The 27,973-nt window shown below is 39.5% G+C and overlaps 1 protein-coding gene across 6 annotated transcripts; it reads right to left on the bottom strand.

The window, feature by feature from the left end:
- Nucleotides 1-111: 111 nt before the first annotated feature.
- Nucleotides 112-19,439, bottom strand: LOC104606181 (uncharacterized). 6 transcript variants are annotated; one of them, XM_010271265.3, is made up of 7 exons: nucleotides 19,254-19,439; nucleotides 19,077-19,142; nucleotides 17,604-17,628; nucleotides 1,680-1,760; nucleotides 996-1,100; nucleotides 789-908; nucleotides 112-559 (listed from the first exon to the last, which is right to left on the bottom strand). In XM_010271265.3, exons 2-6 carry the CDS (start codon nucleotides 19,079-19,081, stop codon nucleotides 792-794), a joined length of 333 nt encoding a protein of 110 aa, XP_010269567.1. In that variant the 5' UTR covers nucleotides 19,082-19,142; nucleotides 19,254-19,439; the 3' UTR covers nucleotides 112-559; nucleotides 789-791. The 6 variants fall into 6 exon arrangements, with proteins under 6 accessions (XP_010269567.1, XP_010269566.1, XP_010269568.1 ...); XM_010271264.3 differs by having other exon boundaries at nucleotides 112-554; XM_010271266.3 differs by having other exon boundaries at nucleotides 112-548.
- Between the last annotated feature and the right edge of the window lie 8,534 nt (nucleotides 19,440-27,973).

Below are 27,973 nucleotides of genomic sequence, written 5' to 3'. Positions count from 1 at the left end.
TATCGACCCATCATGTGATGTTTTCTAATTGCAACTGCAACATTGCAAGAAAATCAATACATGTGGAGTGTTCTTATGCTTTTTAATCCTTGTGCATACATAGGGGAATAATAACCACACAATAGCATATCAGAGCTCCCCACTAGCAAATGAAGAATTAAATTACACTCATTTTTCCCTTGGTTTTAAGCATCTCTTTGGCCATAGATTTTATCTAGGCAGAGATCTGAGGATTCTTACACAAATAAATGGCAAACTACGCTTCTCTTGTCATATTAGTTGTCAATAAACCATCCAGGTAGCTAAGTGGTGTCACCATAATAAAAAAGAAAACAAATAAACATAGGACGTAGACTATTCTTTTCTAGATTTGATCAAAACGTGTGGACCACCAGCTAGATAAGCAAAGCTTTACATCAACCCTCACTATTCAGAAGTCAGTGGTGGACAAATTCTAAGGGCTTATATTTCAACTTAGCGAAGGGAAAAGCATCAAGTCTCGGTGTAGCGGATACCATGAACGGAAGAGACCTTGCAGACGTGATGATCTTCAACTTCCCTCAAAAAAAGGACAAGAAAAACAAATGAAGATGCCAAAAAATAGGTAACCAATTCTTACGTCTCAGCCAAGCTAATACAAGATGGGTCTTTGATGGCAAAATGAAAAATAAGTTTCTAAAGCGGACCTAACAATTACTGAGCTGGAAGGTACTTTTGAGTAGTCAATAACAACTCCAGTTCATTTCTGACCATATAGAAAAGTAAAAAACCAGTCTATCACAAAATACCTCTCACTTGGGATTCCTGAGAACTATGATCACCGAGTCTCCACGGAGAAACATCTTGCTGATGAATCGATCCTTGTTAACTGGCTGGGCTTTTTTCTTGCCTTTTCCTGTCTTGGGCACCTGCACCAAAAATACAGAATGCATACAATCAAGTTGCAATCACAAGTGCAGATACAAAGAAAAAGGGAAAATCTTTTGCAAACAAACCTCGGTCCACATCTCCCTGACATTTTCAAGAACCATATTGCAATGCCGGTCAAAGGCTCTAACACGGCCAAGAAGCTTCTTGTTGTTCCGACAATTAATGAGTACCTAAAGAGATAGAAGTAGTAGTCAAGATACAATTGCTGCATAATCAAACATCCCGACAGGTCCACACAGCTAAATCTTGCAAACAGATAAAGAAATTGCAGCCAAATAGGAGGCATCTCGATATAAGATGTGTATGATGTATTTCCCTAAATCTGTTGTGTATTTCATGTCCAGATGACAAGGAAGCCATCCAACCATCCATATCTATCTAAGTAGCACCTAAAGGTGATAAAATGAAGGTAGTATAAGATGGCTTGTGAATTGCATAAAAGAGCACATAATGCACCTGTAATAAGGATTGATCTGGTGTAAACTGATTGTTCCAGAAGAGCCAAAGGGTACACTTGAAAGCAAATGGGTAAAAAGGTAGTAAGAAAAGTTCTTGAGGACACATTTTTACAAGGTTAAATTGATGGTTCAACAAATACCCACCATTGATAGGTTCTGAATCCTGAACCCTAATCTTCTAAATAATATTTGTCACAATTTTAATATGTCAACCCTCACTGTCAGATGCTAGTTGAACCATTAGAAACAAGTAATTTTTTGGCCCCTAATAGAAATACAAAAGACATTTACCTGAGTATTATTTTTCACACTCATCATCAGAACAGAAAGTGGACCTGTGTTAAATTCCTCTTCCTCGTTCTTGCCACCCTGCTGCACACAAGCAAATAGGAAGAAATGCTTCCAAATGTCATTGATAATCTAAACTGAATCTAATGAATTAACAGTTTCAAATTTTCAATAGCGGGTACAGTATATTTGGCCAACTTTCTTTCAGCACGAAGAGAATATGGAGGCAAACCAAGTCACCTATAAAAGAAAAGGTGACGGGATAATGCTCCAGTTGATTAATAAATGCAAGTACACATATAAGAACAATATTTTGGGTCAAGTAGGATTATTTCCCACAAAACCTTCCCTGTTCCAAGTGGAGGAATGATGGGATCATCTCGCCAAGCATCAAAAAGGGGAAGTTACCATCACTTGGAAGCTACCAATAGAGATGTCAGACTTTTTAGTTGGAAATTTTGGACCTTTGCCTGATTAAAGATGAAGTTACCAATAAGATGCACACTTAACCCACAGACACAGTAGAGAGCTTAACCATATATCAAAGAGTTTGAACCCATTACTCCTCATTGCAAGGAATGCCTTACCAACCAACTTGACTATGAATTGATTGGTAAGCTATGAGGTCAATAATTAAATTAACAATAATAACAAATGAACCAGTTTCATCTTTGACCTAACAATAACAGATACCATACCAGATGAGCTATTTAAATTTATATTTGTCTCAGATGCTATGAACATTAAGGGTTATAATAATTAGGTGGGCAGGAATCAGTTCATGATTTTAAAGCTACAAATAGAGATTTCAGACATTTGAGATGAGAAATATGAACTTTTGCCCAATTAAGGTAAAGTTACCAATAGAGTGCACACCGAACCCGCTGACACAATATAGAGTTTTCCATAAATCGACATGTCTGTAACTAATGAATTTCTTTGTTGGGTTAAGCTTGGGTCTGTATTGTAATTAGTAGGGTTTTTGTGGACTTTTTGTCTATGCACAACTTCTTGTTGCACAAATCCTTTTAATTTAATTAATCATTTCTGTGGTGCTGATCAAAAAATAAATAAATCGACATGTCTGAACCAACTTGACTACAAGTTGGTACTCTGAGGTAAATAATAAAAAGTCTGTTAGGTCCGGCATAGAAGCAAGCCCAGACAAAGAGATCCAGGCCCATCACGCTCAAGCCCCAATCCAGAGCATTCCGCGGATCACGCGCACAACACCACCTCTGAGGTTCATTTACACGTGCCGTCCACGTCAGGAGGCTTGATCAGGGTTTGTTAGAGGTTGTCCTCGTCGAGCATTATAAATATCTGTAATAAGCTGTATAAGGGGGATATGATAAAAACCCTATTAGCATCTTCTCTGCCTCTCTTCTCTTCCTTCTTCCCTCTCATCCATTTCAGGAGGGTGAGCTCCCTTGAACCAGCTCCATTAGTATCGAGTTCCAAAGGTGATAGATCCATCAATTGGTATAGAGCCTAGCCCTTGATGCCGACCACCAGGTCTACAGCGGCAAAAGAAAAGATTGATCGAATCAAAGGGGAAGTTCGGCAGACCACAAATGAGCTAAGGGACATTAAGGAGACACTCTCGGCATTGGTCGGACAGTTCGAACAGATGTCTGCGGCACCTAGAGCTACTGAAACCGAAGGGTCCAGCAGCAACGGAAGCAGGCGTGGTGTAGTCTTCCCCATCAAGGCTGCTAAGATAGACTTTTCGCTCTACTCAGGTGATGACCTTGTTCCTTGGATATATCAGGCCGAACATTAATTCGAATTTCATGAGACCCCCGCTAATCAGAGAGTGCCTATTGTCGCCATTCACATGGACGGCAAAGCCATCATGTGGTATCAATGGTACCGTAAGACCCACCCACAGACCACCTGGTTAGATCTGACCGAAGCTTTACGCGTGAGGTTCAGTCCCTCTGGTTATGAGAACTTCAATGAGTCCCTCAAGGGTGAGATAAACAGGGACGGTGAGGGATACCAAAATGAATTTGAACGGTTGGCCACTCGTGTTCATGTCTGACTGGAGGCCGCTCTGGTGGGATGTTTTATAGGAGGATTAAGAGACGATATAAGGATCGAGGTAAATACCTTGCAACCAACCACCTTGATAGCAGTTTGCCTAGCAAAGCTTCAGGAAGAAAGGTTGGACTGACTCAAGAAGCTTGGAAAGCCCACTGGACCTCAGGCAGGCCCAATAGTAAAAAATCCTTATCCCAAGACTGAACCGAACCTAGGTTCCCTTCTTCCAACACCCACCAAGAAACCTGGAGCATTGACCCTTACCGGAAATTGTCATTGATAGAGATGCAGGCCAGAAGGGAGAAGGGCCTTTGCTATAACTGTGACGAGAAATTCGTTCTGGGTCACAAGTCAAGGCCCAACATGTGTACCTCCTACAAGTAGAGGAGGAGAACAAATCTGAGCCCCCTACAGAAGACCCCAGGGTCCATCAGATGGAGGTGGTACCGGAAGTCAAATACTGTGTTATTCCCCTTCACGCTCTAGCAGGATACCAAACCCCAAGAACCATGCGGGTCCATGGGCAGATCTTGGGGAGGAGAGTGGCCGCTTTGATTAATAGTGGGAGTTCTTTGAACTTCATAACTCTCAGACTAGCTCGACAACTTGGGCTAATGATTGAGAGGTGTAAGTCAATGTAGCTAATGATATCACTTGCGAAGGGAGGTGTAAGTCAATTGAGCTCAAGATTCAGGGGTATACCTTTAGGGTGAACCGTGAACCTACATCCCTTAGAGTTCACAGGAGCAGATGTGATTTTGGGCATACAATGGTTACAGTTATTGGGCCCTGTGGTATGTAATTGGGCCGAACTGACAACTTGGAGTTATCCTAAAGGTCGTTCCTATATCCTAAAGGGGGTTAAAAACCAACCCATAACCGCAGACAACTTGGAAGTTATCCTCAAAAGCTGCCAACACAATGCTACCCCCTTACTTATGAGCATGGGCTCAATGCCTATTGGGCCCACCACCGTCCCTTCCTCTGAAGATATAGGCCTTTTTCCGGATCAAGCCCAACAACTCCAGCTGTTACTCCAAGCCTACTCTAACATCTTTCAAGAGCTCGCTACCCTACTTGCCCTTCGAACCTATGATCACAAGATACCAATCCAACCTAGTGTTTTAAAAGCACAAGGCACGCGGGCCAATTTGCGCCTGAGGTGCAAGATGCAAGGCGATGCACGTGCTTTTTAAGAAAGGCGCAAAACTACAAAAAAAAAGCTAAAAAAATAAAAAAAAAGTAAGAAAATTAAAAAAAAATGCCAAATAATTTTAAAAATGCAAAAGATTCAAAAAAAAATATTAAACATAATGTTAATAAAAAATATAAACATAAATTTTAAAATAAATGTTTTAAAAAACCAATTATCTAAAATTAAAATATATAAACATAACATGTAAAGCGTATTCAAATGAAAATTAAAAAATAAAAGCAAACATATAAAGCAATTTCAAGCATGTAAAACCCACAATCTCTTTTTTCCTTAATTGCATTGCTTCAAGTAGCTAATGTGATGTAAAACATATGCATTCTTGATTCTATGAGTCGCCTTTATACCACATCCCTCGAGGCAAGCCCGAACAAGTCTATGTTAGGGTTTGAAATCCTTATTTCTCACATGAAAAATAATGATTTTATAACTTTAACTGCCTTTTAAGAAGATATTTTATTGGAATGAATGAATGAACAGCATTAGCAAATAAGGGATTCTAGGAGCTATAAAGTTATAAAATCATTATTTTTCATGTGAGGAATTAAAGTTATAAAATCATTATTTTTCATGTGAGGAATTAAAGTTATAAAATCATTATTTTTCATGTGAGAAGTATCTTCTTCAAAGGCAATTAAAGTTACAAAATCATTATTTTTCATGTGAGAAATAAGAATTTAAAACCCTAACATAGACTTGTTCAGGCTTGCCTCGAGGGGAGTGGTCAGGGGTCCGGGGGCGGAGCCCCCAACCTAGTCGTTAAGCTCAAAAAAAGGGAAAAAGCGCAAAACTTTAAAAAGGCGCACGCCTGGGCTGAGGCGCAAGGCACACCAAGCGTGCACCTTTTGAAAGGGATGCACCTAGGACTTGGGCGAGGCGCATACCCCAATATGCACCTAGGCACACCTTTTAAATCACTGATTCAACCCGGAGCCCCGCCTGCCAATGTCAGACCCTACCAGTATGGTAAATCAGTTGATAGTCAAAGGATTGATCCGGCCCAATAGTAGCCCATTTTTGTCACCTGTTATTTTGGTGAAGAAGAAAGACGATAACTAGAGATTTTGTGTAGATTACAAAGCACTGAACAATATCACGGAGAAGGATCGGTATCCAATACCATTGATTGAAGAACTATTTGATGAGTTGGGTAAAGCTAAGTATTTTTCCAAGTTGGATCTACGAACAGGCTACCATCAGATCCGAGTACATCTAGAGGATGTTCACAAAATTGCATTCCAAACCTCGGATGGGCATTTCAAGTTCCTAGTAATGCCTTTTGGTTTGACCAATGCACCTTCCACATTCCAAAGGCTCATGAATGAGATCTTTAAGCCCTACCTACACCAAATTGTGCTTGTTTTCTTTGATGGTATACTTGTTTATAGCCCAAGCTGGGCCACTCATTTGGAACACTTGTAGTGTACATTGGGCTTACTTCGCCTCCATCAATTGTTTGCTAAACCCTCGAAATGTTCCTTTGGACAGACCCAAATTAGCTACCTGGGGCACATAATCTCTGATGGACAGGTGCACACCGATCCAGAAAAAATAGCTTGCATGGTCACATGGGCTAGGCCCACCTCTCCACAGGCCCTCAGAGGGTTGCTAGGGCTCACCGGTTATTATCATCAATTCATCAAAGGGTATGGGATCCTTACAGCATCCCTCACTCGATTGTTGAAGAAGCACTCCTTCGAGTGAAATCATAAAGCTGAAGAGGCCTTCCAATTACTCAAGAAGGCAATGACGACACCACCGGGTCACCCACATTGGCACTTCCATATTTCAACCTAGAATTTGCGATGGAGGCTGACGCATAAGGTAAGGGAATAAGTGCGGTCCTAATGCAGAAAGGTCAGCTCCTAGCCTTCTTCAGCAAGGCCCTCTCTCCCCAATTTCAAGCCAAGTCAACTTATGAGAAGGAGATCATGGCGATCACTCTAGCAGTTTAAAATGGAGAGCAAATCTCCTGGGCCGAAGGTTTATTGTTAGGACGGACCATCTTAGCATCAAACATCTACTGGAGCAACTAGGGATGGCAATTTTCCCCATCCCCGACGGAGACCCGACTTCCCCGACCCCATCAGGTCGGGGATGGGGATTGTTTTGGCAAGGCGAGGACGAGGACGGGGATTGAGGTCCCCGTCCAGCCCCCAATTATACATATATATATATATATATTATTTATATTATATATATCAAAACATATTTAAAAAATTATTTATAATTTAAAGTTTTTATTTATATTAGGTAAATTTATTTTTCAAATAAATATTGTTATCTAAAAAAATTTGGGGATTCAAGTCCCCACGGGGAACCCATCCCCGTCGGGGATCGGGGATGGAGAACAAATTTCATCCCTAACAGGGATCGGGGATGGGGAATATGATCCCCGCCCCATTGCCATTCCTAGGAGCAGCGAGTCTTGGGCCCTGACCAACAAAAGTGGGCCTAAGTTATTAGGACTTGGGGTTCGATTTTGACATTGAATATGAACTTGGTGGACCAACTAAGACAAGAGGCCCATGACAACCCTCACTCGGCACAGATACGGGCCCAAACCCTCGAAGATCCCCCACTTACTTCAGGGTATGCCATGAAAAATGGTATTCTCTTTTACAAAGACCGAATGGTAGGGCTGTTCATAAGAAGGCCCAACCCGACCAAACCGACCAACCCAGACCGACCCAACCCGAGTCGGTCGGGTTATCAGCATCGGTCGGTTTTGGGTTGTAAAACATCATAAATCGATGGTTCGGGTCGGTTTCGGTTTTCTTGTGTGAAAACCTAAATCGACCCGAACCGAACCAACTTAGCTAAAGAAGCATGTTATTGTATACTTTGTTTAGTTGTTCATAATCCTTTGTGCAGTGCATACAAGATATAATGTTTGAAATTCATGATTTCAGTTTTCGTGGTGAAACTAATCTCTAATCCCAGATGCTTATCAATTTGTCTTCTTTTTGCCATCTTCACTTCTAGCGAGAATAAATTCTCAAACTGACAACCCAAACTTGCACCACACAGGCACATGGGGGGCATGGTTGAACTTAGAGCTGAAACCGACCCAACCCGACTCAAACCGACCAGGTCGGTTTTGCTCAACACTGGGTTGGTTTCGGTTTCAAGTTCAGGTAACCCGACCAGGTCGGGTTGGTTGGAAAAACCTCAGTAAACCGACCCAACCCGACCCGTGAACAGCCCTACCGAATGGTAGTATCTAATAGGTCCAAGCATCATCAGGAATTGCTATGGCTATTTCATGACTCGGCCCAAGGGGGTCATTCAAGAGCTCTTCGCACCTATAAACGCCTAGCAACCCATTATCATTGGAAGGGCATGAAATGCATGTACATGAGTATGTCGCAAGATGTGCACCTTTCCAACAACAAAAATATAACATGCAAACACCAATTGGGTTGTTGCGGCCTCTACCCATATCGGAGAAAGTCTGGGAAGAAGTTACCATGGATTTTATATCCAGGCTTCCCACATCCCAAGGGAAGTCAATAGCGTTGGTGGTGGTAGACCGGTTAAGTAAGCATGCACGTTTTATTGCACTCTCCTGACCCTACTCGGCAACCACCGTGGCCCATGCCTACATACAGGAAGTGACTAATCTCCACAAAACCCCCCACTCCATTTTGACTAACCGAGACCCCCTCTTCATGAGTACCTTTTGGCAGGCCTACTTCACAGCCCAAGGGGTTCAAATGCTACACTCAACCAGTTATCACCCCCAAACGGATGGACAATCTATAGTGGTCAACCATTGCTTGGAAACATATCTAAGGTGCTTTGTGGGAGATAAACCCAAGCAATGGGCCCATTGGTTACCATGGGCCGAGTATTGGTATAATACCACATTCCAAAACTCAGCTGGAACTACCTCTTTTTAAGGTGCTTTACGAGTGTGACCCCATCCATCTTACCTTATGAAACAGGTACATCGCCAATAGCCGAAGTTGAAGTTCAGCTAACGGTAAGGGATAGCATACTCAAGATTCTCATATTCCATCTACAACAGGCTCAACAACGCACGAAGCTACCTTATAATAGAAAGCACCGAGAGTTGGAATTCTTTATTGGGGATTGGGTTTATTTGAGGATCCAACCATAAAGACAAGCATCTCTGGCCCAAAGGACATCATAGAAGTAATCTCACATTACTTCGGCCCATTTCAGGTGGTTGAACGAATTGGGGTTATCACCTATCGTCTCAACCTTCCTACAAAATGCAAATTGCACCCCGTCTTCCATGTTAGCCTTTTGAAGCCTTATTTGGCTTCCATCGATGTTGCCAACTCCATTCTCCCTCAGTTCACCAAGGTAGCAGAAGTGGTGTTTGAACCCCAGTGGATTAAGGATCTCTGTTGGGTAAAAAGTGGTGGCAAGACGAATAAACAAGCTCTAGTTATATGGCATGGCCTGCCTCCAGAGGATGCCACTTGGGAAGACTATGACCAATTCCAGAAGAAGTTTCCCACCATTACCTTGAGGACAAGGTCATTCTTGATGGGTAAGGGAATGTTAGATCTGACATAGAAGCAAGCCCAGACAAAGAGACCCAAGCCCATCACACTCAAGCCCCAATCCAGAGCATTCCGCGGATCATGCGCACAACACCACCTCTGAGATTCGTTTACACGTGCCGTCCACATCAAGAGGCTTGGTCAGAGTTTGTTAGAGATCGTTGTCCTCTCGACGGGCGTTATAAATATTTGTAATAAGTTGCGTAAGGGGGATATGATAAAAACCCTATTAGCATCTTCTCTGCCTCTCTTCTCTTCCTTCTTCCCTCTCATCCATTTCAGGAGGGTGAGCTCCCTCGAACCAGCTCCATTAGTATCAAGTTCCGAAGGTGATAGATCCATCAAAGTCACACCAAATGAATCATTTTCATCCACAACCTAAAAATAATGTCTTCCGTTAAACCACCTAGTTGGGTTATTTAAGTTTATCCTTGTCACAGATGCTATGCAATTTTGTGTAATAATAATTAGGCAAGCTGGAATCAGTCCATAATTTTGAACTACCAATAGAGGTCTCAGACTTTTAAGTTGGAAATTATAGACCTTTATCCGCCTAACAAAGTTACGAATAGGGTGCATATTGGACCCACCAAAACAATGTAAAGAGTTATGGATGCTACAAACAATGTTTATTATGACCCTCAATGTTTGTTTGGAGGCTCACCTCGCTCAGTCGCCCATTGAGCTAGAATTGGGGTATAATTAGGAAGCTACCACCTATTTATTATGACCCTCAGTGTTTGTTTGTAGCATTCATAAAGAAATATAAACTTAAATAGTCTAGGTGGCTGAATTAACAAAAGATATGTTACTGATAGATCAAAGATAAAATTGATTCATCTTTGAAATGTTAAGACTTTTGATTTGGAGATCAAGGCAAAGTTACCAATAGGGTGCACATTGGACCCAACATCACAATGTAGACAGCTTAACCATATATACACAAGTTTGAACCAGTGCCTCCTCATTGCAAGGTAAGCCTTATGTGACCAACTTGACTACGAATAGATTGGTACTTTATGAGGTAAATAATAAAAAATCACAACAGATGAGTCAATTTCATTCTCAGCCTAACAATAACAAGTCTTTTGCTAAATGACCCAGTTGGGATATTTAAGTTTATCCTTATCACAGTTCACAGATGCCATGAGCATTGAGGATTACAATAATTAGATGGGGTAGAATAGGCCCATAACTTTGAAGCCATCGACAGAGGTGTGAAATTTTTAAGTTGGAGATCATGGACCTTTGCCTGACTAAGGTGAAGTTATCAAGAGGGTACATATCACTGACAAAATGTAGAGAGCTTAACCATATGCAATAGTGTGAACCTGTGCCTCCTCATTGCAACAGATGTCTTATGGCCAACTTGACTACAAGTACATTTGTACTATATGAGGTAAATATTAGAAAATCAGAATACATGAATTAGTTTATCTTTGACCTAATACTAGCATATCTTCTAGTTAAGCTAAGTAGAAGATATGGACCATATGGCCTATTTAAGATCATCTTTGCCACAAATGCTATGAGCATCAAAGATTATAATAATTAGGTGGGTTAGAATCAGCCTATTCCTCTAGCGTTACTGATAGAAATTCCAAACTTTTTAGTTGGAAATTATGGACTTTTGCTTGATTAAGATGAAGTTACCCATAGTGCACACACCAGACCCAATGATACAATATAGAGAACTTTTACCATATACCTACAAATTTGAGCTCATGCCCCCTCATTCCAAAGAATGACTTGCGACCAAAAGCCCCTAAAAACAGAGAAAAAACCTACAGACATACCAAAGCACCTTAAGAAATAAACCCATATCCAAATACAAGTATACAAGACCTTCAAATTCAAAGTGGATCCAATAAAACAAAGAGCCCAATCATGCACCAAGTTGATGGAGTGGAGGTATTTAGGTAAAGAAAACATTCCAACAAGGTAAAATGAATCCCAAGTCTTACTCACTTTTGAAATTTGGGCAACAACTTTCCTCTAAATTTGGGCAACAACTTCAGGAATTTAATTTCCTTGTCAAACAAAATGTCAGAACTCAGGACTGTAAAATCCTAAAAATTATTTTCTCTTCCATTTTTTTTTGTTTCAATCAGTAACAGTTGGTTTTTTTAGCTTTTTATTAATTGTAGGGTTCCTTGTTACATTCTCATATTGCTATGAGGGATGAGTACTATTTGTTAGCTATCTCACTACAAGATTGGAATCCACTTCAACCACTGTGTTTCTGATATTTAGTGTTTCATTCGGTCTCAGTCCATATAAATCTGCTAAAACTCCAGCCCTGTTGATTCCCTAGACCTATAGGGTCTAAGTGGATGGCTGTGATGATGCCATTATGGTCCTTGAATACTCACTCTCATGCTTGCGCACATGTCAACATTCAATTTCACTTGGTTACATGGCATGATCTTACAATAACATATCTTCTACTGACTCAACCATTGCCAGGTGCCTCGTGCACTAGGCTGCCCTTTTTTACTCTATCAACCATCTAGGCTATTTAACTTTATCTTCATCATGGATGCTATGAACTTTGTGGGTTATAATAATTAGACGAGTTGGAATCAGCCCATCACTCTGAAGCTACTTATAGAGATGTCTAACTTTTTAGCTGGAAACTATGGACCTCTGTGTGATCAAGAGGAAGTTACCAATATGGTGCACACTGGATTCACTGACAGTGTAGAGAGCTTAACCATATATCCACAAGTTTGAACCCATGCCTCATTTTAAGGAATTCCTTACAACCAACTTAACTATGAGTAAATTGGTATTTTATGAGGTCAACAAAAAATCACAACAAATAAATCATTTTCATCTTTAACCGAACAATAACATATCCTCTTTTAAATTCACCAGTTGGGCTATTTAAGTTTATATTTGTCTTGAATCCCATGGACATTAAGGGTTATAATAATTAGATTCATAAAAAAACAAGGTTATAATAATTAGGTGGGCTGGAATCAGCCCATTACTTTAAACTACCAATGGAGATGTTAAACTTGTGAATTAGAAATTGTGGACCTTTGCCTGATTAAAGAAAAGTTAGCAATAGGGTGCACACCGAACCCATTGGCACAATGTAAAAAGCTTAACCATATATCCACAAGTTTGAAATGGTGCCTCTTCATTACAAAGGATGCCTTACAGCCAAATTGACTGAGTATATTGGTAGTCAATGAGGTAAATAGTAAAAAAATCATAATGGATGAATACATTTCATCCATGACCTAATAATAACATATCGCTGGGATATTTAAGTTTATGTTTGTCATGGATGCTATGAAATTTGAGGGTTATAATAAATATAGGGCTGGAATTAGCTCATAACTCTGAAGCTACCAATATAGGTGTTGGACTTTTAAGTTGGAACCTGCCTAAGGGGAAGCTACCAATAGATGAGACTCATGAAGGTGGAGAAATGCCCTAATGCAAGAGGATGCAAAATCAGGTGAAGAGGATGGAGCAATGGATACAGAGGAGGAAGAAGTAGCCATAGATGAGACTCATGAAGTAGAGAAATCTGCGGAAATGGAAAGGGTGCTGAACACAGGGGTGGGTGAAGGTCAGTAAATTGTTGGGTTTATTTAGGGAGATGGAAGAGACTAGATTCCAGACGAAAGATAAGATTAAGGGGACGGCTGATTTTGGTCCAGGGACAACTAAGGAAATTGGAAGTTTAATGATAGTTGGAGAAATAAAGGAGGGGAAGTGTAGAGAAGAACTGAATGCTGATCAATTGTTTGAGAAGAATGACATATTTGAGTTATAACCTTTATTTCCAAGATGCTCCCAAGCAGCAAGATAATAAATTTAAAAATATGATGACATTTAAATACTCTTTAAAGAAAAAAATTCCCCAGTTTTTCCATTCCCAGGAAGCACAAAGCTATGTTTTTTTTTCCTGAGAACAGAAACAAAAAAACAAAAAAAGAACATTTTTCTCAATCATTACCAAACTCTGTCTAAACTTCTAGAATATTATGATAAGAAAATATTTTCTAGAGTAAATTTAAACAAAATAAATGGAGCTTAAATGATGTGAGGCATCTAAGTTGTCAAATTATAAGCCTGAATGTACCCACCAAAAAGTGCATTTTGGTAGCAAGGGTTTGGAGATGAAATTTGGCCATTTGATAGAAGGCACTAAGAGGATCTTGTGGAGACTTTTTGGCCTCCAACCATCTTGCCAAGCTGAATCTTCTCGAGTTCTTCAAACTTCTTTGAACAAGCTTGACTAGTAAATTCACTCTCAGTTGTAAAAGCCACCACATAATTCCACCCACCTGACTTATTTACAATATGGTAGTCTGTCATGGGCCCAAGCGTAGGATCGCGTCACGGGTCGTTCCACGGCAGGAACCCCTGATCTTCCCTTGCCTTTGGCCTTGCGCACAGACCCTATTTTGCCTATCTAGTGGGTGATTTGTCCAAGAGACCACCCGAACTCTCCTCACTCGTTTCTTGACTGGAAAACTGAATGCTTTATTTCAATTCGTAGCTCCTTAAATAGGAAATTACAAAAAAGAATTCCTTGTTGGATTCGGTTAGGCTAGGGTAATCCAACTCAAACTAAAACTCCTAATTTCCTACTTAAACTAAAACTCATAACTCTTACTTAAGAAGATAAAATAAGATAAGGGATAAGGGATAAGATTAAGCTGGCGGCGAGTTGACGTGTCCAGATAAGGGTGGGCCCACCCCTATGAGCTGTCGTGTGGGCCCCGCTCTGTTGTTGCTGCCGGGTGCGTGCGCGCGGCTCATGGTGCCGCTGCTGCGCGGTGCGTGCGCGTAGTGCTGCTGCCGCGCAGTGTGTGCACGCGGCTCATGGTGCCGCTGCCGTGCGGTGCCAGCGTGTGCACGGTGCGTGCTACCGTGCAGTGCGCGTTGCTACCTGGCAATGCATGCTGCGCGCCATGGTGCTGCTGTTGTGCGGTGCCGGGCGTGTGCGTGCAGCGCTCTGTCGGGTGGTATGTGCCGCGCGCTGCCGGGCGGTGCGTGCTACTAGGCGGCCCGCTGTGCGTGCTGCTGCCTATGATTGCGCCGCGGCGTGCTGTCGGGTGGTGTGTCCATAACATCACACCCCTCCCGAACTACGAGCTTGTCCCCAAGCTCGAATTGGGTGTCGAAACACCCTCAAGGGAATCCTGGGTGGCTTTGCCCTCCTGGATCGGGTTCCCATGGAGGGGGTTCATCCTCATCTTCCTCTTGTTTCACCAGGAGGCAGAAAAGTCTCTTGCACCTATGCCCTGCCGAGTAGAGTTCATCGCAATTAAAACATTGCCCCCTCGCCCTGCATTCTGCCATCTCAGCCCTTAACAAGTGCTTGATAGGGAGTGTACCGCCACTGCTCCCCACACTGGATGTTGATCTGGAATTGGTGCTCGTCTGTGGCTTCCGTTCTGGGCTGGCTACTGGATATGGAGCCATTCCGAGTGGTTCCCTGTTGTCTTTCAGAGAAGACCCTCCTCCAGTAGGCTTCGGGTTTGTAGCCGTTGTTGGGCATCCCATGCTGAACGGCCCTCGGCTAATCTGCAGTTTGCGTTCGAAGGCTCGGGCTAAATTCATTGTCGTGACCAGGTTAGGCGGGCTCTGCATCTCTACATCAACTCTCAAGGGTTCAGCTAGACCAGCTATGAACATATCAACCTGCTGGTCTAGGCGTACTGAAGAGGCCCTGGCGAGAAGGGTCTGGAACTGCCGCTGATACTCTGCTACGGTACCGGTCTGCTTGAGATTAATGAGTTCCCCCAAAGGGTTGTTTGTTAGTGGGGGTCCGAACCGAAGGAGGCAGTACGACTTGAACTGCCCCCAACTAAGACCGGGTTCCTCCTACTCCACTCGGTAGAACCAGAGCTGCGCTTCTTCGGTTAGGTGGAACGCGGCCAAGCTGACCTTGTCCTTGTCATCGGTGCGCTGGTTGCGGAAGAACTGTTCACAGCGGTGCAACCATCCTAGTGGGTCTCCAGCGCCGTTGTAGGATGGAAATTCCAGCCGGCTGTACTTGGGAATAACAGCGGTTGTTGGGGCAGCGATCTACTGTTCGCTGGACGTCTCCGCCCTATCCGGACGGCGGCTGTTGGTGGTGGCGGTTCCCTCCGAGCTTCTTTCGTTGTTAGAGAGAAACACTTCCAGAAGGCGTCGCAGCTCTCGGACATCATCCTTGACCTCACGAACTTCCAAGCAGGTTTTGGCAAGCTTATGCTCTAGCTCGTGGACCCTAGAAGACAGTGGCTCCTGTTCCCCCATGACGGTAGGCTCTGATACCAAAATGTTATGGGCCCGAGCGTAGGATCGCGTCACGGGTCGTTCCACGGCAGGAACCCCTGATCTTCCCTTGCCTTTGGCCTTGCGCACAGACCCTATTTTGCCTATCTAGTGGGTGATTTGTCCAAGAGACCACCCGAACTCTCCCTTGGGGTGATTTGTCCAAGAGACCACCCAAACTCTCCTCACTCGTTTCTTGACTGGAAAACTGAATGCTTTATTTCAATTCGTAGCTCCTTAAATAGGAGATTACAAAAGAGAATTCCTTGTTGGATTCGGCTAGGCTAGGGTAATCCAACTCAAACTATAACTCCTAATTTCCTACTTAAACTAAAACTCATAACTCTTACTTAAGAAGATAAAATAAGATAAGGATAAAATAAGGGATAAGGGATAAGATTGAGCTGGCGGCGAGTTGACATGTCCAGATAAGGGTGGGCTCACCCCTATGAGTTGTCGTGTGGGCCCCGCTCTGCTGCTACTGTCGGGTGCGTGCGCGCGGCTCATGGTGCCGCTGCCGTGCGGTGCCGACGTGTGCACGGTGCGTGTTGCCGTGCAGTGCGCGCTGCTGCCTGGCGGTGCATGCTGCGCGCCATGGTGCCGCTGCCGTGTGGTGTCGGGCGTGTGCATGCAGCGCTCTGTCGGGCAGTATGTGCTGTGCGGCGCTGCTGGGCGGTGCGTGCTGTTAGGCGGCCCGCTGTGTGTGTTGCTGCCTATGATTGCGCCGCGGCGTGCTGCCGGGTGGTGTGTCCATAACATAGTCTCACCAATGATGAAATAGGCATGTTCAAGGTTCCTTAAATCTGTCATGCCACCGCGCCAATCTTTTTTCTAATCAGTCACCATGTAGAAGATGTCAATCTCTTAGCTCCAATAGGAATACCAAGACAGGTGAACATAATCCAATAATCCATAGCCATAGCACATTCTTCTGATAGCCAAAACCAGTGTCCTCAACTGTCATCGCACTTGTTCAAATCTGCCTTAAATCCTTTCCTGTTTTTTCCTGTCCTATTATAAAATCTACAAACTCTAGCAGACAATCCTATTACAAGTAATCCCTGTTTTACTCCATAATACTCATTTATCATATACGATATACAACTTAAACCCTAGTTTTGCCCCACTATAAGTTGATCAATTAGCTAAAACCATTTGCTTTACTAATCTCAGTCCGAGATATATGTTATTGAACATATACTACTAAATAAATGTTATTTAACATATGGTATATCATGAGTTTTGTATCTTCTCACTTGATCTTTATAAGTTGATCAAAACACAAAAGGCCCATAGAAACTTCAAAGTTCAAAGTTCTCTTCGACATTTAAGCTCAGTTTGGAAGGAGTACAAACACAAATATGTAGAGTGCAAGTTCTTGTATTTTGTATTATTTTATATGTATTTGTACCGTACATATTTGTATTTGTAGTCTTTCCAAACTGAGGTTTAAGAAAAAAAATGTTTCATAAAATGACAAGTTTTAGTACATTAGCTGTAAAGAAGCTTGTATGACTGTAAATAATATGATAAAATAAGAAATAAAACCATTTGTAATCAGGTAAAAAAGACCATATGTTAATGTTCATGCATGGTTATAATTAAGTCAGTTCAAACACTTGACAGATCCATTCATTATCAACAGTTTCATTCATGTATGGCATAAGATTTTCCTTCTGAGAAGGAGAAAAGGGGGAAAAAGAAAACCAAAAAGAAAAAACACAAGAAGCAAAAAATAACATCTTAAATATCAAGACAGTTGCAATAAATACCCAAACAGTTCACAAGATGTAACCTTATTAAGTTATTATCAGAAACTATTAAAATTACTGAAATTGTAAAATAACTTACGTTTGTATCCTCATCCATGGGCCGGCTGCAAAAAAAGGATAATGAATAGATTAATAAATTCAGCCATGAACAGTATAACAAAATAGCTAATACGCTATAAAATAAACATTTTGTATACTGCACGGACATAAAAATGATGCTTTTTTAACATGGAATAGAATGCCTTATAATACTTTTTTTATTATGAGAATTTGTTTACGAATTGCAATGGCTAACTGAACTCATATGATTGTACAATCCCCATTGTACAGATCCTTAGTGTACATGAGTTTTACACTTTTTGTATCTTCTCATCTCCATCAGCGGAGGTATTTCTTTACCTGTTAAAAAATGATTAAGTGTACACAACACAGGAAATGGTACTGTTGCATCAACTTCAGGGGGTTAAACCATGGCTACACTTGCTTAGCATAACTAATACACATTAGACACAAAGTATGGCTTCTGCAAAGCACCTTCAGGGGAATCATTTATTTCCATGCAAGGCCCCTTATATTTGTTTACCAAGAGTAGTTTTGTAGAATTATCAATTACCAGAGAGAGAGAGAGATGGAAGTTTTACAGTTTCCCTTAAAAAGCACGTATACAAGGTTGAACAAAAACTAAAAACTTCTGGAGATTTAAACTGCTCTGACCCATGCATTTGATGAGTTTACCAAATGGAAACTGATTAAATGATTCTACATGTAAACCAAGATAAGCTAATAATTGAATTGAATTTATTAAACTTCCCAATTATCACATCTTTCAAGGTATCACTTAGGTGGTGCCTAGGTGCTAAGTGCCCTATGCCTCATTTTGGTGCTTCTATAAGGGGCCTTGTGATGTTTTAGCTAGGTATGTGACACTACACCATATGGAATAATGAAAATAAGAGGAAAGTAAGGGATTTGTAAAAAGATCAATTTTAAATTAAGACAACCATAATATAGGCTTAAGGCAAAGCATAAGATCAATGAGAAAGTAATGTATTCGCCACCGTAAAGATTCAACTAGTGATGTTCATCATGGTATTCTTAATAGGCCTCTTCCCCTAACTTTTTGTCCTATCAATTTCTACAAGAAAGACAGAGCATAAAATGGCTCTATGGAAGAACAGGGACTATGCCCCTTTCGTATGTACTTTTATAATGGCATCTTTATGTCTCTCTAGCCATCAACAGAATATAGGCTCTGGGAATGTAATCTGCGTTACTGTTGTTAATCGATATATTTTTCTTTTGTGATAGTTCAATGAAAATTGCGAATCAATATTTCTCTGTAGATCAATACTAATCCGGCTACTGCCTTTCATACGTGCAGTTGTAGATGAATATTTCTCTGCGAATGTAATCTGGGTTACTGTTAAGAGTTTCTCCAAGAAACAGTATCAAGTTCTGCTACAACAATTCTACCAAATCATTAGGATGATGAAATACTAACAAAAGTAACATTAAACAAACAGGCAAGCAAGTAAGAAAGTCCCGGAGATACCTCATCTTGAATCAAACTAAGAAAAAGCGTCCAACTGAGAGTTCCCTGAAATTTTCTATAGATCCTCTGAAAGATGGTAGAAAAAAGGAGGGTATGAAAAAGGACTATACGCAAATTAGGGTTTCCTGCAGGTAAAATCGCCCAAAAAAGAAAACAAAAAGGGATGTAAGATCTTACCACTGAAGAGTTCACTAGTCAGGGATTTAGGGTTTTAGCTTTTAGGTCTTCTCAGTTCTCCCTCGCGGTTCTGCTGAAGAGTGAAGACAGGAAATTAAAGAAAAGCCCGCCGAGTCGCCGACCGACTAGCTACATAGAGCGATTGTATATGGTCAGAGTTTTCTTTAGTTACTAGAGCTTATCTAACCAATGGTTAAAGTATTTACCGAAAGCATTAAATAAGAATGATAAATAAATTTACTAAACTACCCTAAACCGGGAATATATCGGGCGTGTGAACCAAATTGAACTAAAGTACTGAAGGAGGACTCCGGATCCCTTCCTACAAGAACTCTCCACGCCTACCCACGATACATTATTCCTCATGAATTAGGAACATCTTCCCTACATAATATTATGCAGAGAATGAGATGTTCTCCATGTGTGGCTGTGATAAATGTGGGCAGAGTTCTAGTGGACTGGAGATTTGGACTTAAGAAGGAGATAGATGTTACATGAAAACAATTAATCTGATGACCGATGAGTTGTGTGTATCGTTAGACGTGTGTCAATATTCTTTTCACCTTTGGATGATCTTAAATCGGATTAAACAATGAAAAATGCACCCAATAGGCTGTTAAATCATCAACATTTTCATTGTAGGGAACAAAAAACGAAAACTCTTACCCGAGTTCAGATGTGCTACACCACATTGCTAGCCACATTCATCTTGGTGAAATAAAGTACAGTTCAATTTGGTTCCCAATGTGTATTATATTGGGAACATCTTTAGTACTTTTATATCATCGATATACCCAATGTGTAGATAGATGAACGTGGCCAGCAATGAATTGTGATTCCGGACTCCCCTAACCTTAACTTGTAACACTTCTCTTCTTTTATCTTTGTGGTGCTTTGCTTATGTTTTAAGTGGTGTTCAGCAATTCTCTATACATGATACTTTAGGCTTTAAAAAATTCAGAAGACCAAAAATCCGACTTTTTTCTGTTTAGCAACAAAAAGTGGTGAGACTTGAAAAAGAGTGAAAAAACTATTTAAGACCAAAAAAGCATTTTTTTAAATGAAGTTTTCCTGTCTTTTCATATAATAAATAGTCTCTAAATACATTTTTAAAAGTTTTGTAGATTGTGCCAATTACGAAATGGTCATTGTCTTTAAAACCATATCTCATAAAACTTAATATATCATTTGGCCATGTAAGCTGCTAGAAGATCTTTATAAAAAAACAACACTTGCCAAACGGTACCTTAGTTTTATATTCACCGATAACGACAATCATGAAATTTACTTGGATAAGTTAAACAGTTTACTATTTGTATCCATATATTTATTCTTACAGGTGACAAATTTGTCCATTGGTGTTTTGGCATTTTTCACTTCAAGGTGGAAAGCCCACACTCCCCCCTCCCCCCAAATTTATTAAACAAAGAACCCACTCTAAAATTTTATTAACAATTATTAATAGATAGGTAAATTAATGCAAGGGAGCCATTGGAGCCATAAAGTAGATGTTTTCGGGGTTCGATTATGATACAGACATTGAAAAAACTCATAACCAATCAACCAAAAGTTGTAACCAAGCAGGTGGTACTCATATGATTACAAAAAAAAAAAATTAAAAATAAGGTGGTATTCCTCAAAATTCATTGGGGTTGTATTGGTGAAAGATCTAAAAAAAGGAATCTCTAGAACTCAGCAGTTGATCATCTACGAAATTTGTGCCCTTCAGGATTTTGATACACCTAATGGTGTCGTGATAGCTGAAATGGTCATTCGATGTCAATGGTCAATGAACCTAACATGCACCTTGCTCCACTCCTTTAGGCTCAATTTGGAAGGAGTATAAATACAAATATGTACAGTACAAATTAAAACCCTGTATTGTGTATCATTTTGTATATATTTATATTCTTTCCCAAATAAGCCTTAATTCCATCTTTCCTAAATTCCAATATCCCACATTACACTTAAGTTCCAATCCCCAACTCCTTTACCTGAAACAATGCTCGTGTATAAGGTCATGTTTGGTTCATTACTCTGGGCTTCACTCATTTAATTATTGCTCATTCTAGGCAAGAATGAATAACATTAGTGTTTGGTTACAAAATTCTTGCCATGGGCCACATTTTTCTTAGAATGAAAAATCGGCCGCATAGCACAAAAATTGAAATCATACCCTATCTTGTTCATTTTCATTTATTGAGAAAACTCTCTACCCATAAAACTGCTGCCATAGATGTTTACTTTTGCGAAAGCACTTTTACAAAAGTACTTTAATGAAAACACTTTTGTAAAAATACTTTTACATGAAAGCACATTTACAAAAGTACTTTTACGAAAGCACTTTAATAAAAACACTATGAAAAGTACTTTTGCACTTTTATGAAAGCACTTTAATAAAAAGACTTTTATGAAAGCATTTTTTATAAAAGTACTTTACCAAAGCACTTTTACAAAAGTACTTTTATACGGGCACTTTTACGGAAATACTTTTACGAAAGCACTTTTATGAAAGTACTTTTACAAAACATCTATGCCAAATTGCCAACTGGTAAACATTGATTGTTGGAGACCTAGGCTAGCGGTTTATGAATACTGGCACAAATTTTTTTTTTTTTTTTTTTTTGAATAATGAAAATGAGCAACATAGGACAATTGTCAATCTGAAAATAATTCATTTTTAGGGGAAAAAAGTGTTTGGTTCATAGCAATATTTTATCATTTTGCCTATTTTTACCCATTATTGTCCATTTTAGAATTTTATCTTGGGTAAGAATGAGAAAGAATAAGAATTGAACCAAACAGGGCCTAAGTTTGTGCACAAACCAAGGCCTCGAGTCATGATGTCAACCAATTGCTTAGCAATCAAGGTTCAAAATAATGTAATGCATCAGTACATTTCAATTGATGTGTATTAGTTCTTCAACCCATTGATATTCTAAAAATTCAAAGTTTATTGATTTTATTTGTTTTATATGATGTGAAATTTATGCTAATAAAACATAATAGTGTAAAAACAAATATATAGTGTAATTAGAAATATCATATACAAAATTATGCATTGTACATGTTTGTATTTGGATTCTTTCACCGAGTCTAGTAAAAAATGATTATAATAAGAGCATCCGTTGTTTGAAATTCTTGAAAAACAAAATTTGGATATCAAGAGCATTAATGCTTTAAACCTTGTTGGCAATGTATGGTTAAGATGAAGAGTAGTTCATTTATGTATTTCCAAAGGATGCAAGTGTTAAACTATGTATGTCCTTAGCTCCAATCAGATTGATGTACATATGCATTTATTGTAAATGAATAAAAGTATATAATTGATTCATAGTATATCTTGTGTGTTTTGTGTAATTACCCTTAAATTGGACACTTATGAGACCATATTAGTTTAGAATGTTCACAGCTATTGGATAGACCTAGAGAGGTTAATCTTGCTAAGGCTGACACTAATGTGCTGTCAAGTCGGTTGGGATAGTTTGAGAATTCACTCGAGTGGGTGATCATAGTGACAGGATTAGCCCCTTTGTCGAACAAAGTGAATGATCGGGGACTGCACTCTCTTGACCCGGTTCTTGTGCCAACCGGTCCAACCATCCAGTCCGGTCTCGTTTTCAAAAACATGCCCAATATGATTGCTTTCTTGGATGTTTTTGTGTGCTTGCACTATACATTGGAGCCTTAGTGAATGAAGGGAATAAATATTCCCAATGACTAGTGAGGCATTTGGTATTACTCTTCTAAACCAAACACTAGTTACATTATTTACACAATAACTGGTCTCATGCAAGATGCATAGAATGCGTTAAAAATTTATGCCAGTGAAACCTAGTGTGCTTGTCTGGGGAGCACCTTTAAGTTTATCTATAATGCATAGAGACACCAAAACATAAGAGCCTGCTTCCAAATAAATTAATGAGTTGTGGGCTTGTAGCCCACAAACAATGGGCTTTACTTGGCTCTAACATGGTTGGACGCATTAATGAGTGAAATGTATTTGGTTGGATGCATGAATAATATCAAATTCCTCACTAAAATATTTCTTCCCCTCATTCACTAGGCTCAATAGTCGCGCACTATGATCACACCGAGTAAGCACTTGAAAGTTTTTTTACACTTGTTCCTTAAAATATCCCACCCTGTTTTTGAAAGAATCGGGATTTTCGCCTCATAAAGCGCACCTCATACCGACCTTACAGCCTTATTCCACCATGTATGGGGAACATCTCCCTATGAATAACAACATAAGGTATGGGAGATGTTCCCGATGTGCAGCTGGGAGGTGCATTTTGTAAAGGGCAGATCTAGACTACTCTTGAAAAATATTAAAATCAACTTTTGATACAAGTGCAGAATATTTATTGTGTGCTCATTTACTATGTTTATAATATTGTGCCTACTAGATTAAGACTAGAGCCTACTCATATGTATGTATGTAAAAATACATTTTTTTTATCAAGATATGATATATGCACTATTTTATATTTAATTTATGTTTTTTAATTTTTTGTTTATAAAAATATTAGAAATTATGGTTTGAGGCCAAAAAAGGGGGTTTTCGTGAAAATAGTGGGGCAAATCATCTATGGCACCTTGGAAGCCTACTCACACTCTACTAAGCACAATAATTCAACCTGTGAGACATTGCACTTCCTTATGTGTCCATGAAGGTTGTATATCCAAGATAGTGTGGGTCAATCCCTAGCATGTTTTTTGTATACCAAGCAAAAACGTTGGCGTTAACTTTTAGAAATTGAACAATTTTATCTCGAACAACATCATCTAGTAAGGAGCCCACCTGAATGTTTTTTTCTTGGAGTCACCATCCTCTAGTAGGCTATTTATAAGATGCTTCTTCCCCCATGATCATTCACATTCCAACTTAAGTATTCAGACATCTGTGGAGTTGTCGTTAGAGCTTCAACTGTTTTAACCGGTACACACGATAGTATAGTAACTACAAGTGCCATAAACCGACCTCCTATCAATCCAAAAAGAACAATCACAACGAGGATCAGGTATCCCTAGGTCTCTTGTACTTTTATAGATTTGGCCATGTTTGGTTCACTGCTATGGGATTCATTCTTTTAATTCTTGCTCATTCAAGACAATAATGGGCAAGAATGAATAACAATAGAGTGTTTGGTTACAAAATTCTTGCCATAGGCCACAATCTTTTTAGAATGAAAAATCAGCCCATAGCACAAAAATTGAGTAGCCTATAGCATGAAAAATAATCATGCTCCCTCTTACTCATTTCAATTATTTGAGGAAACTCTAGCTACAAAATTGTTGTCATAGATGTTTACTTTTGCGAAAGTACTTTTACAAAAGTACTTTTACGAAAGCACTGTTATAAAATTACTTTACATGAAAGCACTTTTACACGAGAGCACTTTTATAAAAGTAAATTTATGAAAAGAACTTTTGCGAAAATAAAATACTTTTTCAAAAGCACTTTTACAAAAGTACTTTTATAAAAATATTTTTACGAAAACACTTCTATAAAAGTACATTTTTTAAAAGCACTTTTATGGAAGTACTTTTACAAAAGTACTTTTATGAAAATACTTTTGTGAAAGCATTTTTACGAAAGTACTTTAATAAAAGCACTTTTATGAAAGCTCTTTTACAAAAGTACTTTTATAAAAACACTTTTTATGAAAATACTTTTATAAAACATTTGTGCCAACTGGTAAACATTGACTATTGAAGACCTGGGCTGGTAGTCTATGAATACTGACACAATTTTTTTTTTTGAATAATGAAAATAAGCGACATAGGACACTTGTTAGTCTGAAAAGAATTCATTCTTAGGAAAAAAGTGTTTGGTTCATAGCAATATTTTCTCATTCTTCCTATTTTTACCCATTCTTGACCATTTTAGAATTTCATCTTGGGTAAGAGTGAAAAAGAATGAGAATTGAACCAAACATGGCCTTATTTTCTCCAACAATAACTACAACCCATACAATCCAACCAATGAAACATCACCAAAACCATGAATTTCATCATCTTCCTCCGACTCTACTTGATATTTATGTTCTCCTTGTTCATCTTCTATTTTCTGGATGTGTTCATCTATTTTTTGTATCTTCTTACCTTCCATGGAATTTGATGCTGTAAAGCTTGATAATACCTATTGCTCCATACTAATTGGTCTTCCGATCTCGGCTTTGTCAATAGGGTCGACAAGCTCAGATACTATTTCAATTGTTAGAAGGCGTTGTCACACTCTTCGATCCACTAGAAAAATTTCATTTGTTTGAAGGCCTTGAAGAATGAGAAGTAATGGCCCATGAACTTTGACAATAATTTGATGAACACAACAATTCGACCTTTGAGGCCACGCACTTCCTTGTATGTCCGTGGAAGTTGCATATCCAAGATGACCTAGGTCAATTCCTGGCATGTTTGTTGTAGACTAGCAAAAACATTGGCATTAACTTTTGGAAATTGGACGAAATTATCCTAGAGACCATCATCTAGTAGGGAACCCACAGATAGTTTTCTTAGAGTCACCATCCTATAGTAGGTTACTTACGGAATGCTTCTTCCCCCATGACCTTTCACATTCCAATTTAAGAATTCAGACATCTGTGGAGTTGTCCACAGAGCTTCAACTAATTTTTATTGATAGTCGGTAGACACCACAAAATGATAACTATAAGTGCCATAAACCAACCTCCTATCAATCCCTAAAGAATAATTACAACGAGGATTAGTTCTCCCAAACTCTCATGTAATTTTGTTATATTGTTTTCTCCAAATACAAAAACAACCTTATTAAAGCCAAATTGTGAAATATCACCTAAACCATGAATTTCATCATCATCATACAACTCTACTTGATCTTCCTATTTCATCTTCTCTTTTCTGGATGTGTTTATCTATCTTTCGCAACTTCTCATTTTCCATAGAATTTGGCATTGCACAGCATGACAATACCTACTGCCCCTTACCAATTGGTGTCTTAGGCTTGGCTTTGTCAACAAGGTTGACAAGCTCAAATAGTGTTTCAATTGTTAGAATGCCTGTTCACACTCTTCGGTCCACTAGCAAATTTTCATTTGTTTGAGGGCCTTGAAAATTGAGAAGTAGTGGCCTCTAGACTTTGACATGAATTTGTTGAGCACAACAATTTGACTTGTGAGACATTGCACTTCCTTGTTTGTCCGTGGATGATGCATATCCAAAATAGCCTGGGTTAATCCTTGAAATAGTTACTGCAGACCAGGCAAAAACATTTGCATTAACTTTTAGAAATAGGAAAATGTTATCCCAGAGACCATCATTTAGTAGGGAGCCTACCTAGATGATTCTCTCAGAGTCACCATCCACTAGTAGGTCACATACATGACGCTTCTTCCCCCAAGACCCTTCACATTCCAATTTAAGTATTCAATATTACATCTGTAGAGTTCTCCTTAGAGTTTCATCTGATTTTACCAGTAGACAACACACTATGATAATACAAGTGCCATAAAATGACCTCATAACAATCCAAAAAAAACAATCATAAAGAGGATCAGGTATCCCAAACTCTATTGTAATTACGTCCCATTGTTTTCTCTAACAACAACCTCATCCAAGCCAACCTGTGAAACATCACTAGGACCATGAATTTCATCATCTTCCTTCGACTCTACTTGATATTCCCATTCTCCTTGTTCATCTTCTCTTTTCTAGATGTGTTCATCTATTTTTTGCATCTTCTCATCTTCCATGGAATTTGATACTACAAAGTTTGATGATACCTACTGCTCCATACCAATTGGTCTCTCGAGCTTGACTTTGCCAACAGGGTCAGCAAGTTTAGATATTGTTTCAATTGTTTAAAGGCCTACATACACTCTTCAGTCCATTATGAATCTTTCATTTGTTTAAGGCCAATGAAGATTGAGAAGTAGTGGCCCCTGGATTCTGACATAAACCTGCTAAGCACGACGATCCGACGTGTGAGGCATTGTATTTTCCTGTGTGTTCATGGTGGTTGCATATCCACGATGGCCCGAGTGAATCTCGGACATGTTTACTGTAGACCAGGTAAAAACGTTCGCATCAATTTTTAGAAAATATGAAAATGATATATCGAAGATCATTATCTGGTAGGGAGCCTACCTGGATAGTTTTCTCAAGTCATCATCCTCCAGTAGGTTATATACAACACGCTCCCTCCCCATAGCCCTTCACATTTCAATTTAAGTATTCAGACATCTATGGAGTTGTCCTCAGAGCTTCAACTAATTTTATCAGTAGATACTATATTATGGTAACTACAAGTGCCATCAACTGACCTCCTATAAAACCAAAAGAAACAATCACAAAGAGGATCATGTATCCCAAGCTCTTCGGTAATTTTGTCCCATTGTTTTTTTTTACAACAACAACCTCATCCAAGCCAACCTGTGAAACATCAGCAGAACCATGAATTTCATCATCTTCCTCCAACTTTAATTGATATTCATGTTCTCCTTATTCATCTTCTCTTTTCTGGACATGTTCATTTGTTCTTCACAACTTCTCATCTTCCATAGAATTTGATACTAAAAAGTAAGGTTTAAAATAGCAATTTTCCCGATATGCCGGTATTGGTGTATCAGGTGAATCGATACAACTTTTGATGCTTTTTTTAATAATTTTTTCGCAATCGGTTCAGGGGGGGCAGTTTAGGGCTCCTCCACCCTCTGAACCGGTCAGAGCCCCGATACACC

This window comes from Nelumbo nucifera, chromosome 4 (assembly GCF_055504915.1).
Source record: "Nelumbo nucifera cultivar China Antique chromosome 4, China Antique-T2T, whole genome shotgun sequence".
Taxonomy (NCBI): Eukaryota; Viridiplantae; Streptophyta; class Magnoliopsida; order Proteales; family Nelumbonaceae; genus Nelumbo; species Nelumbo nucifera.
This window is presented reverse-complemented; position numbering and strand designations above follow the sequence as displayed.

What these genes read in the sequence shown, in the direction of transcription:
- LOC104606181 (XM_010271265.3), bottom strand. An exon ending in CCATGGATGAGGATACAAAC is followed by an intron (nt 1,761 to 17,603) that starts GTAAGTTATTTT and finishes GCTTGTGTGCAG; the next exon opens with CAGGGTGGCAAGAACGAGGA. An exon ending in GTGTGAAAAATAATACTCAG is followed by an intron (nt 1,101 to 1,679) that starts GTAAATGTCTTT and finishes CTATCTCTTTAG; the next exon opens with GTACTCATTAATTGTCGGAA.